A 24,536-nucleotide genomic window follows, 5' to 3' on the forward strand; every position below is an offset into this window, starting at 1 on the left:
TTTTTTTTTGAGACAGAGTTATACTTTGTCACCCTCAGTAGAGTGCCATGGTGTCATAGCTCACAACAACCTCCAACACTTGGGCTCAAGTGATTCTCTTGCCTCAGCCTCCCAAGGTAGCTGGGACTACAGGTGACCATCACAACGCCAGGCTGTTTTTAGAGATGAGGATCTTGCTCTTGCTCAGGCTGGTCTCGAACCCATGAGCTCAGGCAATTCACCTGCCTCAGCCTCCCAGAGTGCTAGGATTACAGGCATGAGTCACTGTGCCTGGCCTAAAATAAGTCAATTTTTCAAAGTTTTCCACTTCTACCTTTTGGTCTTAAGAAGGAAAATCTGACTAGCAACATGAGGTCATAAGTTGATAAGATGCTACGCTCAGTGACTATAGCGATTCCAGACCTTTCATTGTCCAGGGAGCAGTGGCAAGGCACTGAACTCTATCTGGGGGCCTCAAGTTGGGGGCTGTTGTCTGCCCTTTGGCCCTTTGTTTTCACAGACAGCAAGATAGTTCACCAGCACTCCAGAGAGTGGGAGGGAGAATTTAGTTCTATTTTTATGCCTGCTGAGAGGATAAAATCCAAACATTCAGTCAAAACTGAGAGCTGAGTGTACTAGCAAAAAGCAGAGGAAAAAAGGAAGAGCAAATGCTCTCTAAAGGGCTTCATTCAGCATAAACAATCTGTTCAGAAGGATCATTAAGCGTCCACTTGAGGAAATTCAACATATAATTGAAGCTGAAAAGGGAAACCATGCCAGCAGTGTAGTCTCCGGTGAGGACAGCGTCACTGGTTGTCATGACAGAGCATACAGCAGCCAGGCCTCAGATGGGCGGAAACGAGATTTTAGGGGATATTTTACGGCTGTTTTAAGAGGCAAAGCATCTGAAAGAGGAAACCCAAAAGCTCTTTATAAAAATCAAATTGCCCACTCTGGGCTTGACAAAGAACATGCCCATTTATTATCTGATAAATGTACTTAAGTGGCGGCTCCAGTCAACTGTTTATTTTTTTGAGAACTCAAGAGTCCTGGGCCTAAACTCAGCTTGAAATATGTCCCCCCAACTCCCTGCCAGCCTTGGGAAGAACTGGTTTTGCCTAAAATGACAACAGTAACTTGTCTATTCACGGCTCTAAGCATTAACTGGGAACCATCTGTGATCCCAGGGCAATTTCTAGATTTTGTGATCTGGTAGGTCAGAATGATTCAGACTGACCAGCAGGACTGAGAGAAACTCAGGTGTCCACTGAAGACAGCTTTTCTATTTTCTAAATGGCTCTGGTTTACTTGATTCATGTCTTTTTTTTAAAAAAAGAACTCATAAGAATACTTTGTATAATATTTTCTGATCACAAATGTAAAGTGAGAAAAAGAAAAAAGATCCCTTTAATCATGCATCTAAAGAACTCCACAAAACAGAAACTTAAATTTTTCATCCCCCCAAATTTCAAGAAAAGTGTTAAAGACTTCATCTAATCACATCTATGTAATAATTTTTAAGCGGTTCAAGTGCTAATAAATGTTAGGTGTTATCTTCTGGCAGCAGCTGAGACAATGACGCCGCTGCAGAGCTTAAGCACAGAGAGGGCAAAAAGGCCACCTGCCTAACCCAGGGAGACCACTCGACAAAGAAAGAGAGTCTGGTCCCTGAGACGTTTGCTCCAGAGAGACGGTTGGGGGAAAGCCTTATTGTTGGGTTCCCACAGAGAAGACAGCCACTGGGAGGCGGTTCTGTTTGAAGAGGCCATGTACCTGTCAGACATGTGCTGTTGTGAAGATGCAGAGAAGCGGCTGAGCATAGAGCTCTTACTGTCAACTGGGGTACTGACCATTAAGTCAGAACGACCCACGAACTCTGGCTGCTCAGTGTGGATAGCCTGGGTGCACATGTCACGATACCCAGGCTAAAATTAATTAAAAAACCAATATATCACCAAGTTCTTTTTCCCTTAGGTTTCTGTGTTACTTTTACTTTTACTTGGTAAACTAGCTGCTACTAAGCCAAGTCAGTCTCTTGACTCTGGCAATAGGACCCCAGATTACACGAGCCCAAACCATGAGCTTTCAGGTGATGAGGGAAAGGAAGGGCAAGGTCCAGCACACATTTAACCCTCTGGGACTTGCCCCTAAACCTCCCACAGTGACAGGGACCATGTCACCAAGACACTGTGAACAGGCTCTATGAGGGTCCTGGGCATCCAAGGCCAATGTCAGCTGCTCACAGAGGCTCCTCATCCAGGCTCAAACATCTTGAATATGTTGGCTACTCCAACTTCTCTTCCATTACAATTTCTTACTTACTCCTGGGGTCAGATGAGAGAGAAAGAGAGCGCCACGCCACACACCTCTCAGTTCACTGCCTGGGAGGAGAGTGGGCTAAGTCTTCCGGCATTACAGATGACAAGCCACAATTTGCTCTTAGAGAACTCACCTGTCCTGACGGGAAATCCAGCACTGTACATCCCACCATCACCACCAACACACACACACACGTACACACTGCTCTCAAGGGTCAGCTGAAAGCAGATTGGCTCAGCATTCTGGCTGGACTATCTCTACACATGTCCACTGCTGGGAAGAGCCTCAATCTTCCTTAACTGCCTATCACTTGAGGTTACCTCATCCAAGGAGATGAGGCCAGGGAGCTTCTTAGAGTCCCACAGAGAGTGGCTGCTAAAAATTCAGTATCAGCTCTAACCCCCAATTCCCTCCAAACCAACAGCATTAAAATGGAAAATGCTTACTGCGTGATTCAATTTAGATAAAGTTTAGAAATACACAAAGCTAATCTAGGTGTTAGAAGTCAGTGAAGTAGTTACCCTTGCAGGGCAGGCAGGGAGAGGACACGGGTAGGAACTGTAAGGGAACGCAAGGGGACTTTGGAAGTTCTGCAGACATTCCATGTCATGATATCGGTTCTAGCTATTTGTGGGAAATCCATCAAGTTGTGCATGTATAATTGATGTACCCTGTTTTCCCGAAAATAAGACCTACTTACAGGAAAGATAAGACGTCCCCTGAAAATAAGACCTAGCGCATCTTTGGGAGCACACCTTAAAATAAGACACTGTCTTATTTTCGGGGAAACAGGGTATTTTTCTAAATGTATAATTCAATATAAAATTCATAGTTTAAAAAAATCAAAGGAAATGTCCTCTTGAGACAATAATGACAACCTATTATTACAGTGTAAGTGTATCCAGTCTCATCTTTGCCCTCAACACCTTGCCAGACAGGAAAGAACAGCCTGGGCAGAGCTGATGTCATGGGCAAAGAGTTAGACATGAGATGGAGAACGAGGCCTTCCGGAAAGTGACAGAATGGAGGTGGAGCTTAATCCACAACAGCCCGGGAACAAGATGTGGCAACGGGATCCACAGTATCTGTTTATGTGGGGAGTTATCAGCAACAATTCCTTTTCTGTGAAAATCTGAGTGTTAACTAATCAAAAACTAACTGCACGGCTCACCTCCTCCCCTCCTTCAAGACCTTGCTCAAAGTCATCCCCTCAGTGTGACCCTGGCCTGCCACCTTGTTTAAAACCAGCCTCCTGTTCCCACCCTTGCCAACATGGCATATTCCTTTCCACTTTTCCTACTTTGTTTTTATCAATACACTTGTTATATTCTAACAAATACCTATTTTTTCAATTTATTATCTGTTTCTGCCTGCCAGAATTTAAACTTTCTAAGAAAGGGATTTTTTTTTTTTTTTGGTAGAGACAGAGTCTCACTTTACTGCCCCTGGTAGAGTGCCATGACGTCACAGGACTCACAGCAGCCTCCAACTCCTGGGCTCAGGCGATTCTCTTGCCTCAGCCTCCCGAGGAGCTGGGACTACAGGCGCCCGCCACAACGCCCGGCTATTTTTTTGTTGCAGTTTGGCCGGGGCTGGGTTTGAACCCGCCACTCTCGGTATATGGAGCCGGTGCCCTACTCACTGAGCCACCGGTGCCACCCAGAAAGGAATTTTTAAAAGGTGCAAGTTACATATAGCAAACTACACACACATGCGCAGTTCCGTGAGTTTCAGTCTATATTTACGTCTATGGCAAAAAATCGCCTCAGTTCAAACAGAGAACGTTTCCATCACCCCCCAGTTTCCTCGTGCCTGTTCTCAATCTCCCATCACAGGCAAACCTTGTTCTCATTCCTATTGCCACCAACTAGCTTTGCCTATTTTTAACTCAATATAAATGGAAGCATATAATACGTATTTTTGTGGGGAGGTATCGGCTTCTTTTGTTCAGCATGATAGTTTCTGGGATGCTGCCATGTTGTTACATTTATCAGTAGTATATTTCCATTTATTGCTGAGAACTGTTCCATGCATGAATATCTGCTGTTCTCTTGTTAATGGGTTCAGGGTTGTTCCTAGTTTTTTGTCTGAACGAATTAAGCTGCTATGAATGTTCTTATACAAGTCTTGGGAGGGCTTTGAGCCTTCCTCTCCTTTAATAAATTCCTAGAAGGCAGGGCTTTTCGTCTACTTTGTTATGGTCCTGACTGCAGTGCCTAGGGTGGCACCTGGCACAATGCAGCAATACTAGCTGAGTGAGTGCTGGTGTCCACCCCACCCCCTAGGAGAGAAGGCTTTTGACTAACTCAGCAGAGTATCAGAAAGGTGGTATCCGCTGCCCTCCAGTGGCCAGGCCCAGCAAAGCTGTGCTAATTCCTGACTATTCTGCAAAGTTATCACAGAATTGTCATTTGCTCATTCATGTAGACATGTATGGGATGACTGGTCTGGACACAGAATGAAGGCACTGGGAATATAAAGATGTTTAAAATAGTCCCTGTCCTCAAACCATCACAGCCTAGAGGCAGCGGGCAGGAGGGAAACACAGAGAGTAGCTGGTGTGGTAAAATGCTACAGAAAAAACTATACAGAGCAAGGGTGGGGTATTTCAGAGATGGCTTCTAGGAGGAAGGAGAGTCTTAAAGGTGCACAAGAATTAGCTTGGATTGCTGAGTTAGAGAACCTGGACGTTTTAACCTATAGGTGCTGGGCTGCACAGGCAGGTCTATGGAAGATGGGTTTGCAGGAAGTAAAACCAGAGATGAGAAAACATGCTTGCTATCTCAACAATCCAGGCCTGACTAGGCGCAGTCAGAGTGGGAATGAAGAGGATGATGCAGATTCAAGAAACACAGCATGAAAATCATCAGAGCTGCGGGGCGGTGCCTGTGGCTCAAGGAGTAGGGCCCTGGCCCCATATACAGGGGGTGGCAGGTTCAAGCCCAGCCCAGGCTAAAATTGTAAAAAAAAAAAAAAAAATGTTAGAGAAAATCATCAGAGCTCTGTAACTGATTGGATACGGAAGAATGAGAAAAGAGAATCATGAACAATTCTTAGCATTTCTGCAGTGACAGGAAATGCTGCCAATTGAGAAAAAAGAGGGTGGCTGAGTGAGAGGAAGAGTTAAACGCCGAGTTTGAGGAGCCAGAGGGTAGCAAAGGTTGTCTGCAAATAACTATTCCCTCCTTCCTCCTGGTAACAGGACTCCTACGGGTACTGGCCACCTGGGATACAGTCTGTGTTTTCTGCCTCACTTTTTTTAGGTATATCCATGAGACTAAGTTCACACAAAAAGAGATTCAAGCACCAGGGTCATGCACAGTTTGGGGAAACGTCCTTAAACAGCACTGTGCTTGGCTTCCTTTTCTCCTATCCTGGCTGGAACATAGATGTGATTGCTGGAGCTCAAACAAACTATCTCGGATCAAGAGATGGAAACCACATGCAGAAGACGGCAGAACGATGACACAGAGGAACCTGGATCCCTGATATCCTGAAGCATCACACAAGCAAGCTCTAGACTACTTACCTCTGGGCTTTTAATGTCAGAGAAACAAGATTTTCTATCTGACTTAAGGCACTATTTATTTTTTCACTGTCACCCAGACTGGAGTGCAGTGGCAAGAATCACAGCTCACTGCAACCTCAAACTCCTGGGCTCAAACGATCCTCCCGCTTCAGCTTCCCAGCTAGCGAGGCCTATAGGTGCACACTAGTGCACTTGGCTAATTTTTCTATTTTTTTGTAGAGATGGGCATCTCACTATGTTACCCAGGCCTGTTTTAAACTCCTAGCCTCAAGAGATCCTGTCGTTGTACGAGATCTGACAATTAAGTTTGCGAACCCATCCTAGAAACAGTGCTTTGAAGGGTGGACTAGGTGCTGGTATTGGTGCAAGCTTCTCAAGGGGAATACTTTGAAGGTGACTATAGGGATATTCAGTGATGAGGTATGTAGCACTTTTTCTAGGATGAGTTCACAAACTTAATTGACCTCATAATTTAATAGTACCTATTTGGCATGCTCTGAGAACTAGCAATTTCATTTCTAAGACTTTTTCAGAGAAATATGTATTTTTTTTTTTTTGAGACAGAGCCTCAAGCTGTTGCCCTGGGTAGAGTGCCATGGCATCACAGCTCATAGCAACCTCCAACTCCTGGGCGTAAGCAATTCTCTTGCCTCAGCCTCCTGAGTAGCTGGGACTACAGGCACCTGACACAACACCTGGCTATCTTTTGGTTGTAGTTGTCATTGTTGTTTGGCAGGCCTGGGCTGGATTCGAACCTGCCAGCTCTGGTGTATGTGGCTGGCGCCTTAGCTGCTTAAGCTACAGAAGCCAAGCCGAGAAATATGTATTTTTTTTTTTTTTTTTTTTGTAGAGATAGAGTCTCACTGTACTGCCCTCGGGTAGAGTGCCGTGGCGTCACATGGCTCACAGCAACCTCTAACTCCTGGGCTTACGCGATTCTCCTGCCTCAGCCTCCCGAGCAGCTGGGACTACAGGCGCCTACCACAACGCCCGGCTATTTTTTTTTGTTGTTGTTGTTGCAGTTTGGCCGGGGCTGGGCTTGAACCCACCACCCTCGGCATATGGGGCCGGCGCCCTACTCACTGAGCCACAGGCGCCGCCCTGAGAAATATGTATTTTAACACGAATATACATGAAAATATTTTTTGGGTTTTTTAAAAAATCTTTTTAAGAAGATCACTTGAGCCCAGGAGTTGGAGGCTATAGTGAACTATGAACATGTCACCAGGTGAACATGTCGCATGACAGGTGAAATCCTGTCACCAAAAAAAAAAAAAAAGCTATTTAAGTTGCCTACACTTTTTCTAAGATGAGTTTGGAAACTTAGTTGTCAGAACTCTTACAATGACAGGTCTCGCTCTTGTTCAGGCTGGTCTTGAACTCACGAATTCAAGCAATTCACCTACCTTGGCCTCCCAGAGTGCTAGCTAGGATTACAGGAGTGAGTCACTGCATCTGGCCTCACAAGAAAATATGTACAAGGATATTTGTTACAATGTTGTTTTTCTTTTTTTTTGAGACAGAGTCTATGTCACCCTCAGTAGAGTGCCATGGCATCACAGCTCACAGCAACCTCAAACTCTTGGGCTTAAGAGATTCTCTTGCCTCAGCCTTCCAAGTAGCTGGGACTACAGGTGCCCGCCACAACGCCTGGCTATTTTTGTTGTTGTTGTCATTGTTGTTTAGCAGGCCCGGGCCAGGTTCGAACCCGCCAGCCCCAGTGTATGTGGCTGGCGCCCTAACTACCGAACTGCAGGTGCCAAGCCTGCAATCTTTTTTATAACAGCTAAAAATTATAGGCAACTTTTTCTTTTTTTTGAGACAGAGTCTTACTATATTGCCCTTGATACAGTGCCGTAGCCTCATAGCTCACAGCAACCTCCAACCCTTGGGCTCAAGTGATTCCCCTGCCTCAGCCCCCCGAGCAGCCGGGAATACAGGCGCCTGCCACAACACTCAGCTACTTTTTTAGAGATGGAGTCTTGCTCTTGCTCAAGAGACTGTCCCCAAAAAAAAAAGAAGTTCCAGATCAAGGATCTAAGTTAAGATACCATATAAAGAGGACATATGGTAGGTATTTAGGTCAAAAGACCTGGATTTGCATTTGGGAAGCTTATTAAACTTCTGGGCTTTGGGTTTCTTACTTATAAAATGGGTTGATACAACTACCTTGAAGAGACAGTAAGCCTATTAAATGCAATCAGATATACCAAAGTTCTCTGCAAACAGTAAAATACTTTAAAAATCATGGTGATATTACTGCTTGGTATGGTAAGGCTATGGGCTGAAAATTAGAAAAACAAGGACTGGGCTCAGCAGCTAGGGAGCTGGCCACATACAAGGGGGCTGGTGGGTTCGAACCCAGGCCAGGCCTGCCAAACAACAATAACAGCTACAACAAAAAAACAACCGGGTGTTGTGGTAGGTGCCTGTAGCCCCAGCTACTTGGGAGGCTGAGGCAAGAGAACTGCTTAAGCCCAAGAGTTTGAGATTGCTATGAGCTGTGATGCCACAGCACTCTACCGAGGATGGCATAGTGCGACTCTGTCTCAAAAAAAAAAAAAAGAAAAGAAAAGACTGAACTTACAAATTCCTAAAGCAGAAGTTCTCAACCTGTGGGTTGTGACCCCTTTGTAACAATGAAAATACATTCTGTATATCAGATATTTACATTATGATTCATAACAGTAGCAAAATTACTGTTGCGAAGTAGCAATGAAAATAATTTTATGGTTAGGGGTCACCACACATGAGAAACTGTATTAAAGGGTCGCAGCATTAGAAGGCATTAATAAGGTTGAGAACCATTGTCCTAAAGGAAAGAGAGATGGGTGGAAACTGATGGATTAAAAGAGATTTATCAACCAACTCTAACATGTGGTTCTGATTTGGACCCTGATTCAAACTGTTAAATAGACTTTTTGAGAACTGGGAAAATTTGAATACTTATTGTACATTAGATTACATTAAGTGGGTTTTAATTATTTTTTGATGTGATAATTCCATTATGGTTGTGTTTTTTAAAAATCCTCAACTTTTAGAGATACATATAGAAATATTTATAGGTAAAATGATATGATGTTTGATACTGAGATCTGCTTCAAAATAATTCACAAGGGTGAGGAGGTAGAGAATGAACAGAGGATAAATGAAACAAGACTGTCTGTCAGCCCCTGCATGATGGCTCACGCCTATAATCTAGCACTCTGGGGAGGCTGATGCGAGTGGATTACTTGAGCTCAGAAGTTCGAGACCAGCCTGAGCAAGAGTGGGACCCCATCTCTACTAAAAAACATCAAAACTAGCCAGGTATAGGGGTGGGCACTTGTAGTCCTAGCTACTTGGGAGGCTGAGGAAAGAAGATCACTTGGAGCCCAAAGAGTTTAAGGTTGCTGTGAGCTATGATGATGCCACAGTACTCACTCTGTCTCAAAAAACAAAACAAAACAAAACAAAAAAATGGCTATCAAAGTTGGGTGAAGGATATATGGGGATTTATGGTATTATTTTTTCTACTTTTACATATATTTGAAATTTGACATAATAAAGTCTTTATAAAAAAAATGAATAGACCTCTCCTGCCTAAGTCTAGGAGGTTCCAATGACAAATTGCTACAGAGGTGACACTAAGTGCAGCTTTGCCCAGACTGGCTCTAAGAGAGTAAAGAAACCCACCCTGGGCGGCGCCTGTGGCTCAGTCGGTGAGGCGCCGGCCCCATATACCGAGGGTGGCGGGTTCAGACCCGGCCCCGGCCAAACTGCAACCAAAAAATGGCCGGGCGTTGTGGCGGGCGCCTGTAGTCCCAGCTACTCGGGAGGCTGAGGCAAGAGAATCACTTAAGCCCAGGAGTTGGAGGTTGCTGTGAGCTGTGTGAGGCCACGGCACTCTACCGAGGGCCATAAAGTGAGACTCTGTCTCTACAAAAAAAAAAAAAAAAAAAAAGAAACCCACCCTTCCCTGCATAAACTCTGTGGTCAACAGTTACTTTTCCAGGTCACCAGGTGGGCTGGTCAACTAAATACGTGCATGTCTCAGAGATACTGTAGTGCAGTTCTAGGTCACTGTAATGAAGCAATCTGACAATAAAGTGAGTCACACAAATGTTTCATTTCCCAGTGCATATAAAAGTTATGTTCACACTAGTGTGCAATAGCATTATCACTAAGAAACAATGTATCTACCTTAATATAAAAATGCTTCATTGTTAAAAAATACTAATGATCATCTGAGCCTTCAGCAAGTTACATTCTTTTTGTGGTGGAGGCTCTTGCCTTGATGCTGACGGATGCTGATTGGTCAGGGTGGTAGCTGCTGAGGGCTAGAGTAGCTGTGGCAAATATGAGCAGTGCACCAGAGCAACTGACTCTTCTTTCACAATACATTTCTCTATAGCATGCAATGCTGTCTGATAGTATTTTACTTAAAGCCTTTACTTAAGACCTTCAGAATTAGAGTCAATCTTCTCCAACCCTTCTGCTGCTTTATTAACTATGTTCGTGGAACATTCTAAATCATTTGCTGTCACTTCGACAGTGTTCACAGCATCTTCACTAGGAGTAGATTCCATCTCAGGAAACCACTTTCTTTGCTCATCCATAAGAAGCATCCTCATCCATTCAAGTTTTATCATGAGATTGCAGCAATTCAGCCACAAAATTCAGGTTACACTTCTAATTCTAGTTCTCTTGTTATTTCTACCACATCTGCAATTCTGTCATCCACTAAGGTCTGGAGCCCCTCAAGTCATGCAGGAGGGTTGGAATCAACTTCTTCCAAACTTCTGTTAATGTTAATATTTTGAACTCCTCCCATTAATCATGAATGTTCTTTATGGCATTTACAATGGTGAATCCTTTCCAAAAGGTTTTTGATTTATTTTGTCCAGATCCCTAAAAGGAATTACTACATATGGCAACTATAGCCTTACAAAATATATGTCTTAAATAAGACTCAAAAGTTGAAATTATACCCTGATCCACGGGCTATAGAACAGATGTTGTGTTAGCAGGCATGAAAACACGAATCTCCTCGTACATCTCCATCAGAGCTTTTGGGTGACTGGGCGCATTGCCAATGAGCAGTAATGTTTTCAAAAGAATCCTTTTCTGAGCAGTAGGTCGTAACAGTGGTCAGCAAACCATTGTGAAAACAGATGTACTGTCATCCAGGCTTCATTTTCAATTTATACAGCACAGGCAGAGTAGATTAAGCATAATTCTGAAGAGCCCTAGGATTTTGGGACTAGTAAATCCAACTTAAAAGTCATCAGCTACAGGCGGTGCCTGTGGCTCAGTGAGTAGGGCACCAACCCCATATACTAAGGGTGGCGGGTTCAAACCCGCCGGGCCAAACTGCAACAAAAAAATAGCCAGGCAATGTGGCGGGCACCTGTGGTCCCAGCTACTCGGGAAGCTGAGGCAAGAGACTCGCCTAAGCCCAGAAGTTGGAGGTTGCTGTGAGCTGTGACACTATGGCACTCTAACAAGGGTGACAAAGTGAGACTCTGTCTCTAAAAAAAAAAAAAGTCATCAGCTACATTAGTCCCTAACAAGAAAGTCAGCCTGTCCTCTGAAGCTTTGAAGCCAGATATCGACTTCTCTCTAGCTGTGAAAATCCTAGATGGCATCTTCTTCCTTTATGAGGCTATTTCGTCTACAATGAAAATATGTGTTTAGGGTAGTCCCCTTCATCACCGATCTTGGCTAGATTTGTATAACTTGCTGCAGCTTCTACATCAGCACTTGATGCTTTGCCTTGTACGTCAGGGTCATGGAGATGGTTCTCTCCTTAAACCTCACGAACCAACCTGTGCTAACTTCAAACTTTTCTTCTGCAGCTTTCTCACCTCTTTCAGCCTTCACAGAATTGGAGAGTTAAGGGCCTTGCTCTGGATTAGGTTTTGGCTTAAGAAAATGTTGTGGCTGGTTTGAACTTCTATCCAGACCGCTTAAACTTTTCTCCACATCAGGAATAAGGCTCTTGTGCTTTCTTATCATTCATGTATTCACTGGAGTAGCACTTTTAATTTAATTCAAGAACTTTCCCTTCATATTCACAAGCTGGCTGTTTGGCACAAGGGGCCTAGATTTTGGCCTATCTGGCCTTCTGACATGCCTTCCTCACTAAACTTAATCATTTCTAGCTTTGGTTTAAAGTGAGAGATTTGTGACTTCCTCTCATTTGAACGTTTAGAGGCCATTGTAGGGTTATTAATTGGCCTCATTTCAAGATTGATGTCTCAGGGAACAGGGAGGCCCCAGGAGAGGAAGAGAGATATGGAAACAGCTGGTCGGTGCAACAGTCATTATACACATAATATTCATTAAGTTCATGTTCTTATTTTTATTTTTATTTTTTTTGCAGTTTTTGACCAGGGCTGGGCTTGAACCTGCCACCTCTGGCATGTGGAACCAGCGCCCTACTCCTTTGAGCCACAGGCGCTGCCCCTTATTTATTTATTTTTTTTAATGTGATCATGGGGTAAGTTCACTTTCTTATATGAGTCGGCCTGCCACCCTGAAACAATTATAGTAGTAACAACAAAGAATGCTGATCACAAATCGTCATAAGACATATAATAATGAAAAAGTTTAAAATTTTGTGGCAAGTATCAAAACATGACACAGAGACATGAAGTGAACACATGCTTTTAGAAAAATGGCACTAATAGACTTGCTTGACACAGGACTGATGCAAATCTTCAATTCATAAAAAAATGAAATATCTACCACATGCAATAAAGTGAAGCACAGTAAAATGGGTTGTGCCTGTACCAAAACCGGAAAGCCACCGTGTCTATCACAGAAAGGCACAAGGCTTGATGGAACGATGGGGTAGAGGTAGTAAGGGGATCGTTACCTGCAGAAAGTAAAGACACGCATGGGGCAAAATATAAATGACATCAAAGTTCAATTTACAATAGCCAAAATGTGGAAACAACCTAAATGCCCTCCATCCTGGGAATGGATTAACAAACTGTGGTAGATGTATACCATGGAATACTATTCAGCCATTAAAAAATATGGAGACTTTACATCTTTCGTATTAACCTGAATGGCGTTGAAACACATTCTCCTTAATAAAGGAGAAGCAAAGGGTGGCGCCTGTGGCTCAAAGGAGTAGGGTGCCAGCCCCATATGCCGGAGGTGGCGGGTTCAATCCCAGCCCTGGCCAAAAACTGCAAAAAAAAAAAAATAAATAAATAAAATAAAGGAGAAGCAAGAATCCAGTGTACTCGATACATTTGTATGCAGCCAGTAGATGATTTAATACATGCCCACATAAGAGAGAAAAAACTCAAACCAGTTCAAGGTGGGGGGCAGGGGTGAGAAAGCGGGGGGGGGGGGCGGGGGGGAGGGGATGGGTGTGCTTCCATTAATGGGCACAATGTTAGGGTGTATGGCACGCCTTTTAGGGGTGGGACTCTACTTGACAAATGCAAACATTGCAACCTAATTCTTTGTACCCTCAAATTAACCTGATGCAATAATTTAAAATATATATGTAAATGACAGCTAGCGAAACAACTAAATATCCACTCAGAACTAAAGCTGCTGAGGACTATTTTTAATTGGCACAATACCAAGATTTCAGGCCAGCATTTATATTTCAAGTTTAGATTAACGAATGGACAAATATCTTCCCAGGCTTATTGTTTAATACTATTTTAGAAAACTAATAATTTTTCTTTTTTTTTTTTTTTTGAAACAGAGTCTCACTTTATCGCCCTCAGTAGAGTGCTGTAGAATCACAGCTCACAGCAACCTCCAACTCCTGGGCTTAGGCGATTCTCTTGCCTCAGTCTCCTATGTAGCTGGGACTACAGGCGCCCACCACAACACCTGGCTATATTTTTGTTGTTGTTGCAGTTTGGCCAGAGCCAGGTTCAAACCCGCCACCCTTGGTATATGGGGCCGGGCCCTACCCACTGAGCTGCAGGTGCTACCCAGAAAACTAATATTGTAAGAAGCAACCCCCCAAACCAATGATCAGTTGAACTGCTCTCTTGATAAACCACAGTAGAATAAAGTTGCCTCCAAAAGTTGACCTATTATTAGGGGAGGGTGGGGGAACGGTGGTGGTGAAAAAGTCCTCTAGAGAGAGCTCTCTTTATATGTTTTTGGAAGCTCAATTTTAACAAGTAACAACCCTTGCTTACTACTTAGGATTACCCGACAGAGCAGGCAAGAGTGACCTTCCACCCTCACTCACAGTGCTACTCTGGTTGCTACCACTTAAGCAGAACAAGGAATGGTATTCAGTTGCCTTAACTTTCTGAGACTGTCTCATGAAAGACCAAATGACCATTATTCCTTTGAGCTCTATTAGAAAGCCTGAATAGGAAACCAAGTGAGACAGGGGCTCCGCTCTCATCCACTTTTCAGTAACTGCCAACACCTCGAAATGGCTTTCTCCAAAAGTCACAATAATCCATTACCCTCAGAGTCTAAAGAAAAGGGTTCTAGTTTTAGCTCTTCCACTGATAAGGAAGCAGGGAATCTCACAACTCATCTGTAAAATGAGGGATCAGAGGGGTGATTTTCTAAGATCCAGATCAGCGTTCTTATTCCTACATAAGGTTCTCCTTAACGACTAAAAGAACAAAGCATCAGGCCATGACGGATGAGTTTTCTTTTCTTTCTTTTTTTTTTTTGAGACAGAGTCTTACTCTGTTGCCTAGGCTACAGTGCCATGGTATCAGCCTAGCTCACAGTAACCTCAAACTCCTGGGTTCAAGCAATCTTCCTGCCTCAGACGCCCAAGTATCTGAGACTATAGGCACTCACCACAATGCCCAGCTAATTTTTCTATTTTTCAGTAGAGATGGGGTCTCACTCCTGCTTAGGCTGGTCTCGAACTCCTGAGCTCAGGGGATACTCCCACCTTGGGCTCCAGAGTCCTAGGATTATAGGTGTGAGCCACTGTGCCTGGCCTACCTGGGTTTTCCCTTGAATCTTCAAACACAAGCAATTAAGGAAACTAAAAAGGAGCAATACGATCCTCAACTCCTTTAAGACTCTCTGTTCAATTTATGCTGCCTAGAGGAAGAGGCCAGGACTGTAAGAAAACCTAACTGCTGTCGTGAAATCTAACTACTCTCCAAAGTGAAGATAGTCCTGGAATTCTCCCATTCTATCACTTCTCATATGAGCTGGGTTCTGGAGCTACACCTTTTGTCCTCCGCAAGTCCACATTCTGCTCCTAAGATACAGCACGTGAACTCAAACATGCATGCCAGATATCCATCCAGTCTAAAATCCAGCTTTCATGAACAAGGGCTTGTGTAGGAGACAAACAACCCTAAAATAACTTCACGTAAATCATCAAACCATCTGTTAATGGCAGAACATAAATGTATCACTTCGGTCACTCTTAGGACAAAGCAGCTCTTTTTAGGTGAGATCCATAACCGTCTCAGGAGATAAATCCAGGCTGCAAGGGCTGTTAAAGCTAGTTTTAGCTGTGTGTTCCAAAGACACTATCTTTTTTAACAAGACATACCCACTTGCTGCACTCTTCAGAAAACAAAACAAAACAAACAGATGGCAGATAAGAAAAAGCAATAGCTTGTTCAACTTGGTACTCTTCTTACCCACATATTCTGAGAGGAAGACGACAAAGAATGGAGTGACCAGGTCATTAATTCCCTGGACATACCCACTGGCAGGGTGTCGGATGGCCCAAATAAATAGAATTCTTTCAAAGATCTAGGAAAATGAGAAAGACAGACATCAGTGTTAAATCATGGGGACACAGGCCCTCCTTCCATTTACCTACTCCACGATCTCTCTCGGGGCTGGTACAGAATTTTTTGGAAAATCTTAAACTACTGTGGTCAAAAGAAGTATATAAATTCAAAAAGTTTCTAACACACTAGTTGTTGTCAAGTAGGAGTAGATACTTCTTGCTCTTTATTTATCTTTCAGTATCTGGTCACCATGACACAAAGTTGTGGAAAGGAAAGAAATACAAATGGCTTACGAAGGGTCTGCAGTGGCTGTCATTAATTCAAGTCAAAACATTCTCATTTGTAGATATGGCTTTTCTATTTCCAAGACCAAGATATCAGAACGTTCCAGTTCTGATACATTTTTCTAAATCTTTTTTGGTCATTACAGGATTTAGAAAGGAAATGCCTCCTGTACCACCCCTCCCCTCTCCCTGCTGAGAAGAAAGGAGATATAGATTTAGTTTTAACCGGGCTTAATTAGGAGCAAGCGGTAGACTAGACTTGCAGGAAGTCCCTTCACATATCAGGATGCAACTCAGACATCTGCTGGGCATAGGAAGTCAAATAAACCAAATCCTGCAGACTCCTACAGCTGGGAATTTGAGAACAGAGAAATCATCCAGGGCCCCCATGGGAATACTTTTCTTTATGTTAAGTATCTTAGCCACAGAAGCCAGAAGTTTAGGTTGGGGACAAAGGAAAGGTCTTCATGGTCCCTTTGCAGAGCCCTTCCCTGTCCCATTCATCTCTACTCCCCTCTGCTTTCACTAGGCCCTCTGCACTTTCTCCTCATCTTCTCTCGGCCGGATGATACTCACTGCCTGTTTTCATCCTGATGACAACTCCTGGGCCTGACATGTTCCTAAGACTGGCTTTGACTGGATTGCCTCATGTCTCTGTGACAGCACCAGAGGGATGGCAGAGGGGATGCTGAGTATGTGCAGGTAGAACAAGGACATGAGAGGGCCTCCACAGCACACAAACTTTGCAGAGTCCCCAGCTAGGTCTGGGGTCAATCTGAAGAGTCTTTCCTAAGCAGGTACAAGGTAGAAAAACTGCCCAGGGAGATCAAGAAAAAGGAAGTGCTTCTATGGTTTTCAGAGAAGGTTATCTAGTGTAGGAGGGACAGAGAATCTAAAGACATAATAAAGGTTGCTTCCCAGCCCGTCCATCATAGGTAGTTCAGTCTGCCTTCTAGTTGGCAGAGAGAGCTCAGAAATACTTCCACTTGCAACATTTCTGTCCTTAACGGTAGTGAGAACAAAGCCCTAGAAGAGTTGGCCTCTCTGCCTCCACTAGACTTACCCACTTGCTGTCTGTGGTTGAAGGATCCTCATTTGTGTAAAATCCAACACTCTAATGGGAGCCCTCTGATATTCTTCGCTGTGTTGCTAAATGACCCCTCTTCCTTCCTAGAAAATACAGCCCAAGCTAGAATGATCAAGAATTCCCTAGCTGGGTGTTGTGGTGGGCACCGGTCGTCCCAGCTACTCAGGAGGCTGAGACAAGAGCATTGCCTAAGCCCAAGAGCTGGAGGCTGCTGTGAGCTGTGATGCCACGGCCCTCAAAGTGAGACTCTGTCTCTAAAAAAAAAAAAAAAAAGAAAGAAAGAAATCCCTGCCCCAATCTATTTCCTTGCAGTTCTTATGCCTATGTCTGTCTGGATGCCCCTAGTCAGTCTTTCTGAAGGACTTACAAGGGCTTCTCTCTACACTACGGACCCTTGTGAATACACGAATCCCTATATAACTGGCTTTAACAACGGCTAAGTACGTGGATGTGAGCTGTTCAGAATCAGACCTGCAAAAATCCCTTTCTAGTAAGGATGGGACAGTGTAGACAAAGACACTGTAAAATGAAGGTGCCAAAGAGATGACAACTGAACAGCACCGAGTCTGGGTATCAGAGGAGGCCATGGGATCCTCACGGCAGAAAGAGGCTGGGATAATTCTCCCTGACAGAGAGGAGCACAAAGGACACCCCCTGAAGGTTTGCCCTACACCTCTTCTCCTCGTGGGGGTAATTCTGACTTACTATAGTCAATTCTCGAGTATCTTTCAAGTGTACAGGGCAATCCTTTCTGCATTTAGTGTTACTTAGTTCTTTGCTCTTTCCTTGGCATTTTTACTCTTTTAAGGATGACTACAGCCTCCTAGATGAAAAGGTGATTCAGAAAAATTGGAAGGGATAAAGTTTGAGTTTCTGTCTTTGTATTCAGGTACCACTACTAGGAGAAGACTTTTACTTTATTTTATTTTGGCCAGGGCTGGGTTAGAACCCGCCACCTCCGGCATATAGGGCCGGTGCCCTACTCCTTTGAGCCACAGGCACTGCCCAGGAGACTTTTAAACAAACAACTTTCCCTTCTCCATGTTTAGAGTAAGCATGCACAGGTAAAAGGTAAGTATCTGAACATCTTCAGGTTATTGGTAAAATGAGGAACAAGCAGGACTGAGCTATGGAAAAACTGAAAGGGAGGAACAAAGGGATCCTGAATGGATTTTTAGCTTCCTTTGAGTAGAATCTTACACATAAAATAATAGTGTTATTATTTTGAAATCTTCTTTATGTTACTGGTAAGTTATGAGGGATCCCACCAGTGGAAAATTTATATTTAAACAATTATAAATGTAAGTCAAAACCAAATAGCAATCATTTTAAGCATTTCTACCACCATCCCTCTCTATGATGAGAACAGAAAGTTCCATTCAAAGAGCATTAACACTCAGTGTCCTAATTCCTAATCCTATAAAGTTTATAGCTATTGCTTGGGTCAGGTCTTCCCACTGAGACCTTCCATGTGCTTTATTAACTGGTTAGTTCTCAAAATATCACTACTAATTCCACAGGGGCTTGAGCAGATATTTACATACCCACATTAATAGCAGCATTATTCACAATAGCCAAAAGGTGAAATCGACCCACATGTTCATTGACAGATGAATCAACAATATGGGTTGCATGTGCAAAGTGGAATGTCATTCAGCCTTTACAAAGGAAGTCGGGACTCATGCTACAACACAGATAAACCTTAAAGACATTACGCTAAGTGAAATGAGCCAGACACAAAGGGTCAAAGGGTGGCATGAGTCCACCTGTCGGAGGTACCCAGAGTAGTCAGATTCAGAGACAAGTGGACTGGAGGCTGCTGGGAAAAGGCATTAATATTTAATGGGTACAGAGTCTCTGTTTGGGAAGATGAGAGAAGTTCTGGTAGTGGATGGTGGTGATGGCTGTAAAATAACGTGAACATAATTAATGCCAATGAAATGTGTGCTAAAAAATTGTTAAAATTATGAAGTTTATATTATGCATATTTTACTACAATTTGTTTTTAAAAACACTACTTCCAGTTTGTTCTAATAAGTAGACCAAACATAGGAATAGGAATTCTAAGATGTGGGTTCTCCTTTCTGTGACCAGGCAGCCTCAAGACTCTGGGCAAGGTCCTCAACCTCACAAGGTGCTATTCTGATCTCAGGTTTGTTTGGAAGAACAAATGGGAATGTACGAGAACATGTTCTGAAAGAACCAAAGCTCCACATAAAAGTACCACGACGATTAGCTGTAAAACTGCAGACAGGTACCACAGAGCTATGAGGGAGAAGGGGCAAAGAACATTAAGCAATTCCCTCACCTCCTGTACAAGTGGTTGCTGGAACAACGGAATGAGAGGATTTGTCCTTGGAATGTCAATGTGAATCTGGAAAAGAGAAGCCATGTCCAAAAACAAAATGCCAGTTTGTTCCTTTGACAAGTAAAATAGAAATTAAAGGAGTAAGAAGCACAGTTTATCTTCAGAAAGAACCGATTGACAGAGAAGAAAATCTAGTTAACCTACCTGCCCATGAGGAGTAGGTTTCCGTTTCAGCAATAACTTATTAAATAGTGAGAAAAAAAATCTCCCTGAATAAACCACGTAAGTCAAATAACAACATATTTCACAACTTAAGACAATCAGCTGCTTTTTCTTATTGCTCTGGAGTCTGTTTCACTCTGGGCTGGTGCTAAAGTAACATGTATGACACAAGTGTGCAACCCTCTTTCAGAATCTTACCCATCCATGATGGGTAAAAGACCTCTGACGGTTGCAAAAACGTGCCCAAATAGGGAACCACAAAAGGGCTTGTTTCTGAAGTCATAACATATAGGAAGTGGGGAAGAACCAGGGCAGCTGGCTTTCATTAAGGAGCTGAAAGTTCAGCTTCTGTTACCAAGGAGGTCACTGTAGTTGGTTTCAAAAGTTCAGGGATTTCCCAATGTCCAATTTAACAGAAGCTATTTCTGTCCCTAGGGCATGTCGTGCGTAGCTGCCTACCCCCCACCTTTCACCTTCTGCAATCACTGGACAACTCTCCTCCTCCCGACACTGCTGCCTGTAGACCTTTCTGCAGGCCACAAGGACCACTGTGGGCCATGATGGAAGATTCCCTGCCACGACTACTGATGGCTATGGCTCCTGCAGACAGATAGGTATGGGGCCTGAATAGGTACAGTAGCTGCCAGAAGGACCTAATGATATCACAGACCAGAGGGACCGGACCATTCCTGAGAGAGTTTGTCTTTTCTCTCGTGTTCCATAACCCTTACTACTCATACGTGGTCTGTGGACAAAAAGCACTGGAGTAACCAGGCAGCCTGTTAGAAGTGCAGGCCTCACCCCACACCTACTGAATCAGAATCTGCATTTCCTCATGATCCCCAGGTGGAAACTTTTTTTTTTTGAGACAGAGTCTCACTCTGTCACTCTTGGTAGAATGCGGTGGTGTCATAGCTCACGGCAACCTCAAACTCTTGGGCTCAAGCAATCCTCTTGCTTCAGCCTCGTGAATATCTGGGACTACAAAGCCAGCCACAGGCCCAGCTATTTTTTAGAGATGAGGTCTTGCTCTTGCTCAGGCTGGTCTTGAACCCATGAGCTCAAGAAATCCGCCCACCTCAGCCTCCCAGAGTGCAGGATTACAGGTGTGAGCCACCACGCAGGCCTCCCAAATGGGATCTTATCAAAATCCTAGGTGATGTGTATGCAGATTAAAGTTGGAGAAACAAGAACTGCCATTGACTAGTAGCCCAAAATGGCTAAAATCAGAGCTTCTGAATGAAAAGAGGTAAAACAGTTCTGGGAATACATTTAATTTCCAAGCAGCACATCATAACCTGAAGACTTGAAAAATCTGTACCCTGACAGCACTACTAGGAGGCACACCTAAAATGTACGACTAATGAGAGGGAGCAGGTGATGACTGTACCTGTCTGTAGGTATCCTGGTGATGTTCTTCATTCCGAGAGTCATAATACTGTTCAATGAAGCCAAAATATTCCTCCCTCTTGCGCTGCAGGGTCAACTTCCTCCTTTCAGTGTTTGCTGGGAGGTAGCCCTAGAGACAAGACTGCCAGTGAGATGAGGAGAGACATTGGTTGGAGGAACCCTTAATTTTTATTTCAGCCTGAAAAATGGCTTAGGAACTATCAAAGAAATGAAGGAAAACTGCCAAAAGGACAAGGGTAAATCCCTTTTTGGTTTTGGCCACCCAGTGCTTGCTCTTTCTTCATTCAGTGGGATACAGATGTAGGCAGATGCAGCAAGGCCAGTTTCCCAGGGTTATTTACTCCTCTGGCCCTGCACTGCGCTCATAGCTCATACTGCTAGTGAGCATTCCTGAGCTCCTGGAGTTGGCACAGTACAGCAGTGAATGTAGGTCAGGGGGAGGGAACTGGACCCAAGTCATGGCCTCGGAGGGCTGCCTGTATGCAGGACCACACTTCTGAGAATGACAGGGATCCAGCAACCTCTACAGTGTATCTCAGTGGTATGCCACGTAAGCTGGTGCCAGTTATATATTCTTTTCCAGTGTAACTTTCAGAGTTACTGGCTTAGGAAGCTGAATGGAATCTGGGACATAGCAGCTACAACACCCAGACCAGAACTTTTGGCAGCGGCCCCCTCCTAGCCAAAGCTCCAGGCCAACTTTCATTCTTTTCCCTGGTCTAGATTCCACTCTCATTCTTGTATCTATCTTTTGCTCCCCTTCCGTTCTCACCAAATCTACTCTGAATAGCATTCAAACTTATTAGAAGTGGCAGAGGCAATGATTACATGGTTTAAGAGTGGGGTGGGGAGGGCAGTCAGGAGAGAGACCCCTTTCTCTCTCTAAAATGTTTACGTAATGCATTCCACAGTGAGTGCCTAGAGAGCAGGGACTGTTGGTTTATTCATTTCTGTATCTGTTTGCAGCACCTGGCACTGTGCCTGGCAAACAGCAGGCCCTCAATAAATCCTCATTAGATGAATGAATGAATTTTACAAGTTCAGGAAACCCAAGTGTTACTATCGTAGTGGTTGGCACAGTGCTCAGTACTTGGTGAAAGCAGCACTAGTAAGGCTCCTGAGGGAGGCCCATTTATCAACTCTTCACTGTCACAAAGTGGGTTTCAACCTCGCTAGTTATTCCTGCTGAAAAAAGGAGTGAAGCCTGAGGAATGCTGGAGCTTGCTCAAAGCTAGTGCTGGGGCCACTCTGTCTCACTCTAGTTTTCCTCCTTGCTGTTAAGAAAGTGAGGCTTGTGTGGGAATAAACTCTCAAGAATGTGTTTCTTTATGCACAGAAATAGGACTATAGTCCCATAGTTCTGTCACATCCAGTAGGACTAGAGAAGTCTATGGAGTAAGACCAATGTGTCCAGACTAACCTCATCAGGCAAGAAGGGCTGTGTGAGGCTCACGCTTCTCTACATAGTGGGTAGAACTCACCGACAGGAGTCTCCAGGTTACAGGTCGAACCTCCCTGGGAACCCCTGGCCAGCTACACTTCCTCAGTTCATCTGCAAATAAAAAGCAGCCTCATTGGATTAGCTCACCCTGCAAATGCCTGAAAACAAACTGCAACCAGCACTCCCTGATGTTTCCGACCAAATGAGTAAGACCACCACCACCATCATCTGCTACCCACAAGCACAGGGGAAAGCCCAGAACAGCAGCCCTGAGCAGCAGAGTGCCTAGGACATACCCTTGCCATAGTGATCAGCCAGCTCAGAGATGAGAGTTAGAAGGGAACTGGAATACTGGGGGTGTGGATTTCAGTAAAAATCTCCTTGATATAGGAAAGACCAAAGCCACAATAGTTGCACTATGGTCTACAGACCACAGAAACCAGTCCCACCTAATTTGATCCCTAATCTCTCGTAACATACTTCTGACTTAATACCTGCATGTCACTGCAATGGGCACCAGGTCAGGAGAAGCTAGAAAAGTAAAAGGAGGAAGAATAAAAAGCAATAGCTTCCAGGTCCCTGAGAATTCTAGTCGCCAAAAGCCCCTAGCCCGCCCGGGGCTCACAGGACTCACCTAAGTCAGTGTTGTGGCTGGAGAGAAGCTGACGGAATTTTTCCAGGCGGGTTTTCTCCCGTACAGTCATCGGGGGAGCCCCAGAAGCATTCTGGTCTGAGATCCGGGCAACAAGAGGGATGATGGGCCGGAGAGGGAGTGATTGCTGTTTGTGGAGTGAGTTCCTCAGGCATGTATCACCTGAGATTATTTGAAAGAGAAAAAGGATGGGCTGTGTGAAGAGTACAGATTCTGAAAAACCTTAAACCTAACCGTTCAGCGTCTACATCCTCCTCCAGGACTGAGGCCACCTGTGTGTGTTCACACACTGCCTGGGGTGCCCAGCAAGGGCCAGTGAGTGGGTGGGAAGGCCTGCATTTATACCGTGCAAACCAAACCACCTTATGTGCTGACACACCCCAGATCATACAGCAACTTTTGAGAAACTTTTTGGTGACTCCACAGGAAAATCAAATATTTTCTTTCTACTTCAACTTGAAACCTGTCTTTGTGCCAAATTAGTGAGTTCAGTAGCAACACAGTCTCAGGCAGTGTTATCCTTCCTTTTCCACACCTCAGAGCACACAAGAAAGGATGACACTGCAAAGCACACTGCAATAAAGGAGCTGCTCACCACAAGCCCTCGGCAGCCCCATCTGGCTGCCCCAAGGACTGAGATCAATATCAATATCAAACTGCAACAAAAAATAGCCAGACGTTGTGGTGGGTGCCTGTAGTCCCAGCTACTCAGAAGACTGAGGCAAGAGAATCGCCTAAGCTCAAGAGCTGGAGGTTGCTGTGAGCTGTGATGCCACAGCACTCTACCCAGGGCAACGAAGTAAGACTATATCTCTCAAAAAAAAAGGGGCAGTGCCTGTGGCTCAAGGAGTGGGGCACTGGTCCCATATGCCAGGGGTGGCGGGTTCAAACTTGGCCCTGGCCAAAAACTGCAGAAAGTTAAGGGCCCAGGTCACATGGCCCAGCAGCCACCAAGTGAGAAGAGCAAGCACCGCTTGTGACCTCTTAGGCTCCCTGATGTACCGTGGCTTGAACTTGCTTATTTATCACCCAAGAGAAGATCTGAGTGATACCCTTAAAAAAATTGTTTTTATTTAAAATGTACTCTGTTGAGATAGCTGAAGCTATGGAGGGTGCAGAATGGACTTACTGGAGTTTCTGGACAGCTGGGCATCACTGCTGGACTTTATGACTTTGTAGTTGGCAGGAACGTCAGATGTCGTTGACTGGGACCGTTCTGGTTTTACTCTCAGCTTGCTGTGGTTTTCTAGAACCTGGGCTGCAGTTGCCAAAGCAACTTTTGAGTTCAGAGTTTGGAAAGAAGGTGAGGAAAAATCTTCTTCCTCATCATCGCCAATGTCCCAAGCATCACTGGTATTCCGGGCAAATTCATGAAAACTGGAGGCCTTCTTATTCTTCAGAGGAATTGTGTTGACCTTTGACCGTTCTTTAATGAAGCTTTAAGAAAGGAGAAACCATTACCAAGGCATGGTCTCCCATATCTGACCACCTTCACTAGCTTATATTAAGCAATATTAATAATACTACAAACTACCCCATATACAATCATTACCTTCTTCAAACAAAAGCCACCCACATTATTCCTTATCTAGATGCATCCAGACCAGTTCTGTGTA

The 24,536-nt window shown here is 44.2% G+C and overlaps 1 protein-coding gene across 3 annotated transcripts in view; it reads right to left on the reverse strand.

The window, feature by feature from the left end:
* TBC1D22B (TBC1 domain family member 22B) overlaps positions 1 to 24,536 on the reverse strand; it is a 77,241-nt gene that overhangs the window by 19,267 nt on the left and 33,438 nt on the right. The window contains exons 3-8 of one of the 3 annotated variants that reach the window (XM_053602645.1): positions 24,050 to 24,357; positions 22,903 to 23,082; positions 22,309 to 22,379; positions 20,808 to 20,936; positions 19,196 to 19,261; positions 15,421 to 15,535 (exon numbers count right to left, since the gene is read on the reverse strand). In XM_053602645.1, the coding sequence (XP_053458620.1) occupies positions 15,421 to 15,535; positions 19,196 to 19,261; positions 20,808 to 20,936; positions 22,309 to 22,379; positions 22,903 to 23,082; positions 24,050 to 24,357 (869 nt within the window). The remainder of the gene's footprint in view (positions 1 to 15,420; positions 15,536 to 19,195; positions 19,262 to 20,807; positions 20,937 to 22,308; positions 22,380 to 22,902; positions 23,083 to 24,049; positions 24,358 to 24,536) is intronic. The other 2 variants (XM_053602647.1, XM_053602648.1) reach the window with 2 other exon arrangements.

This window comes from Nycticebus coucang, chromosome 9 (assembly GCF_027406575.1).
Source record: "Nycticebus coucang isolate mNycCou1 chromosome 9, mNycCou1.pri, whole genome shotgun sequence".
NCBI lineage: Eukaryota > Metazoa > Chordata > Mammalia > Primates > Lorisidae > Nycticebus > Nycticebus coucang.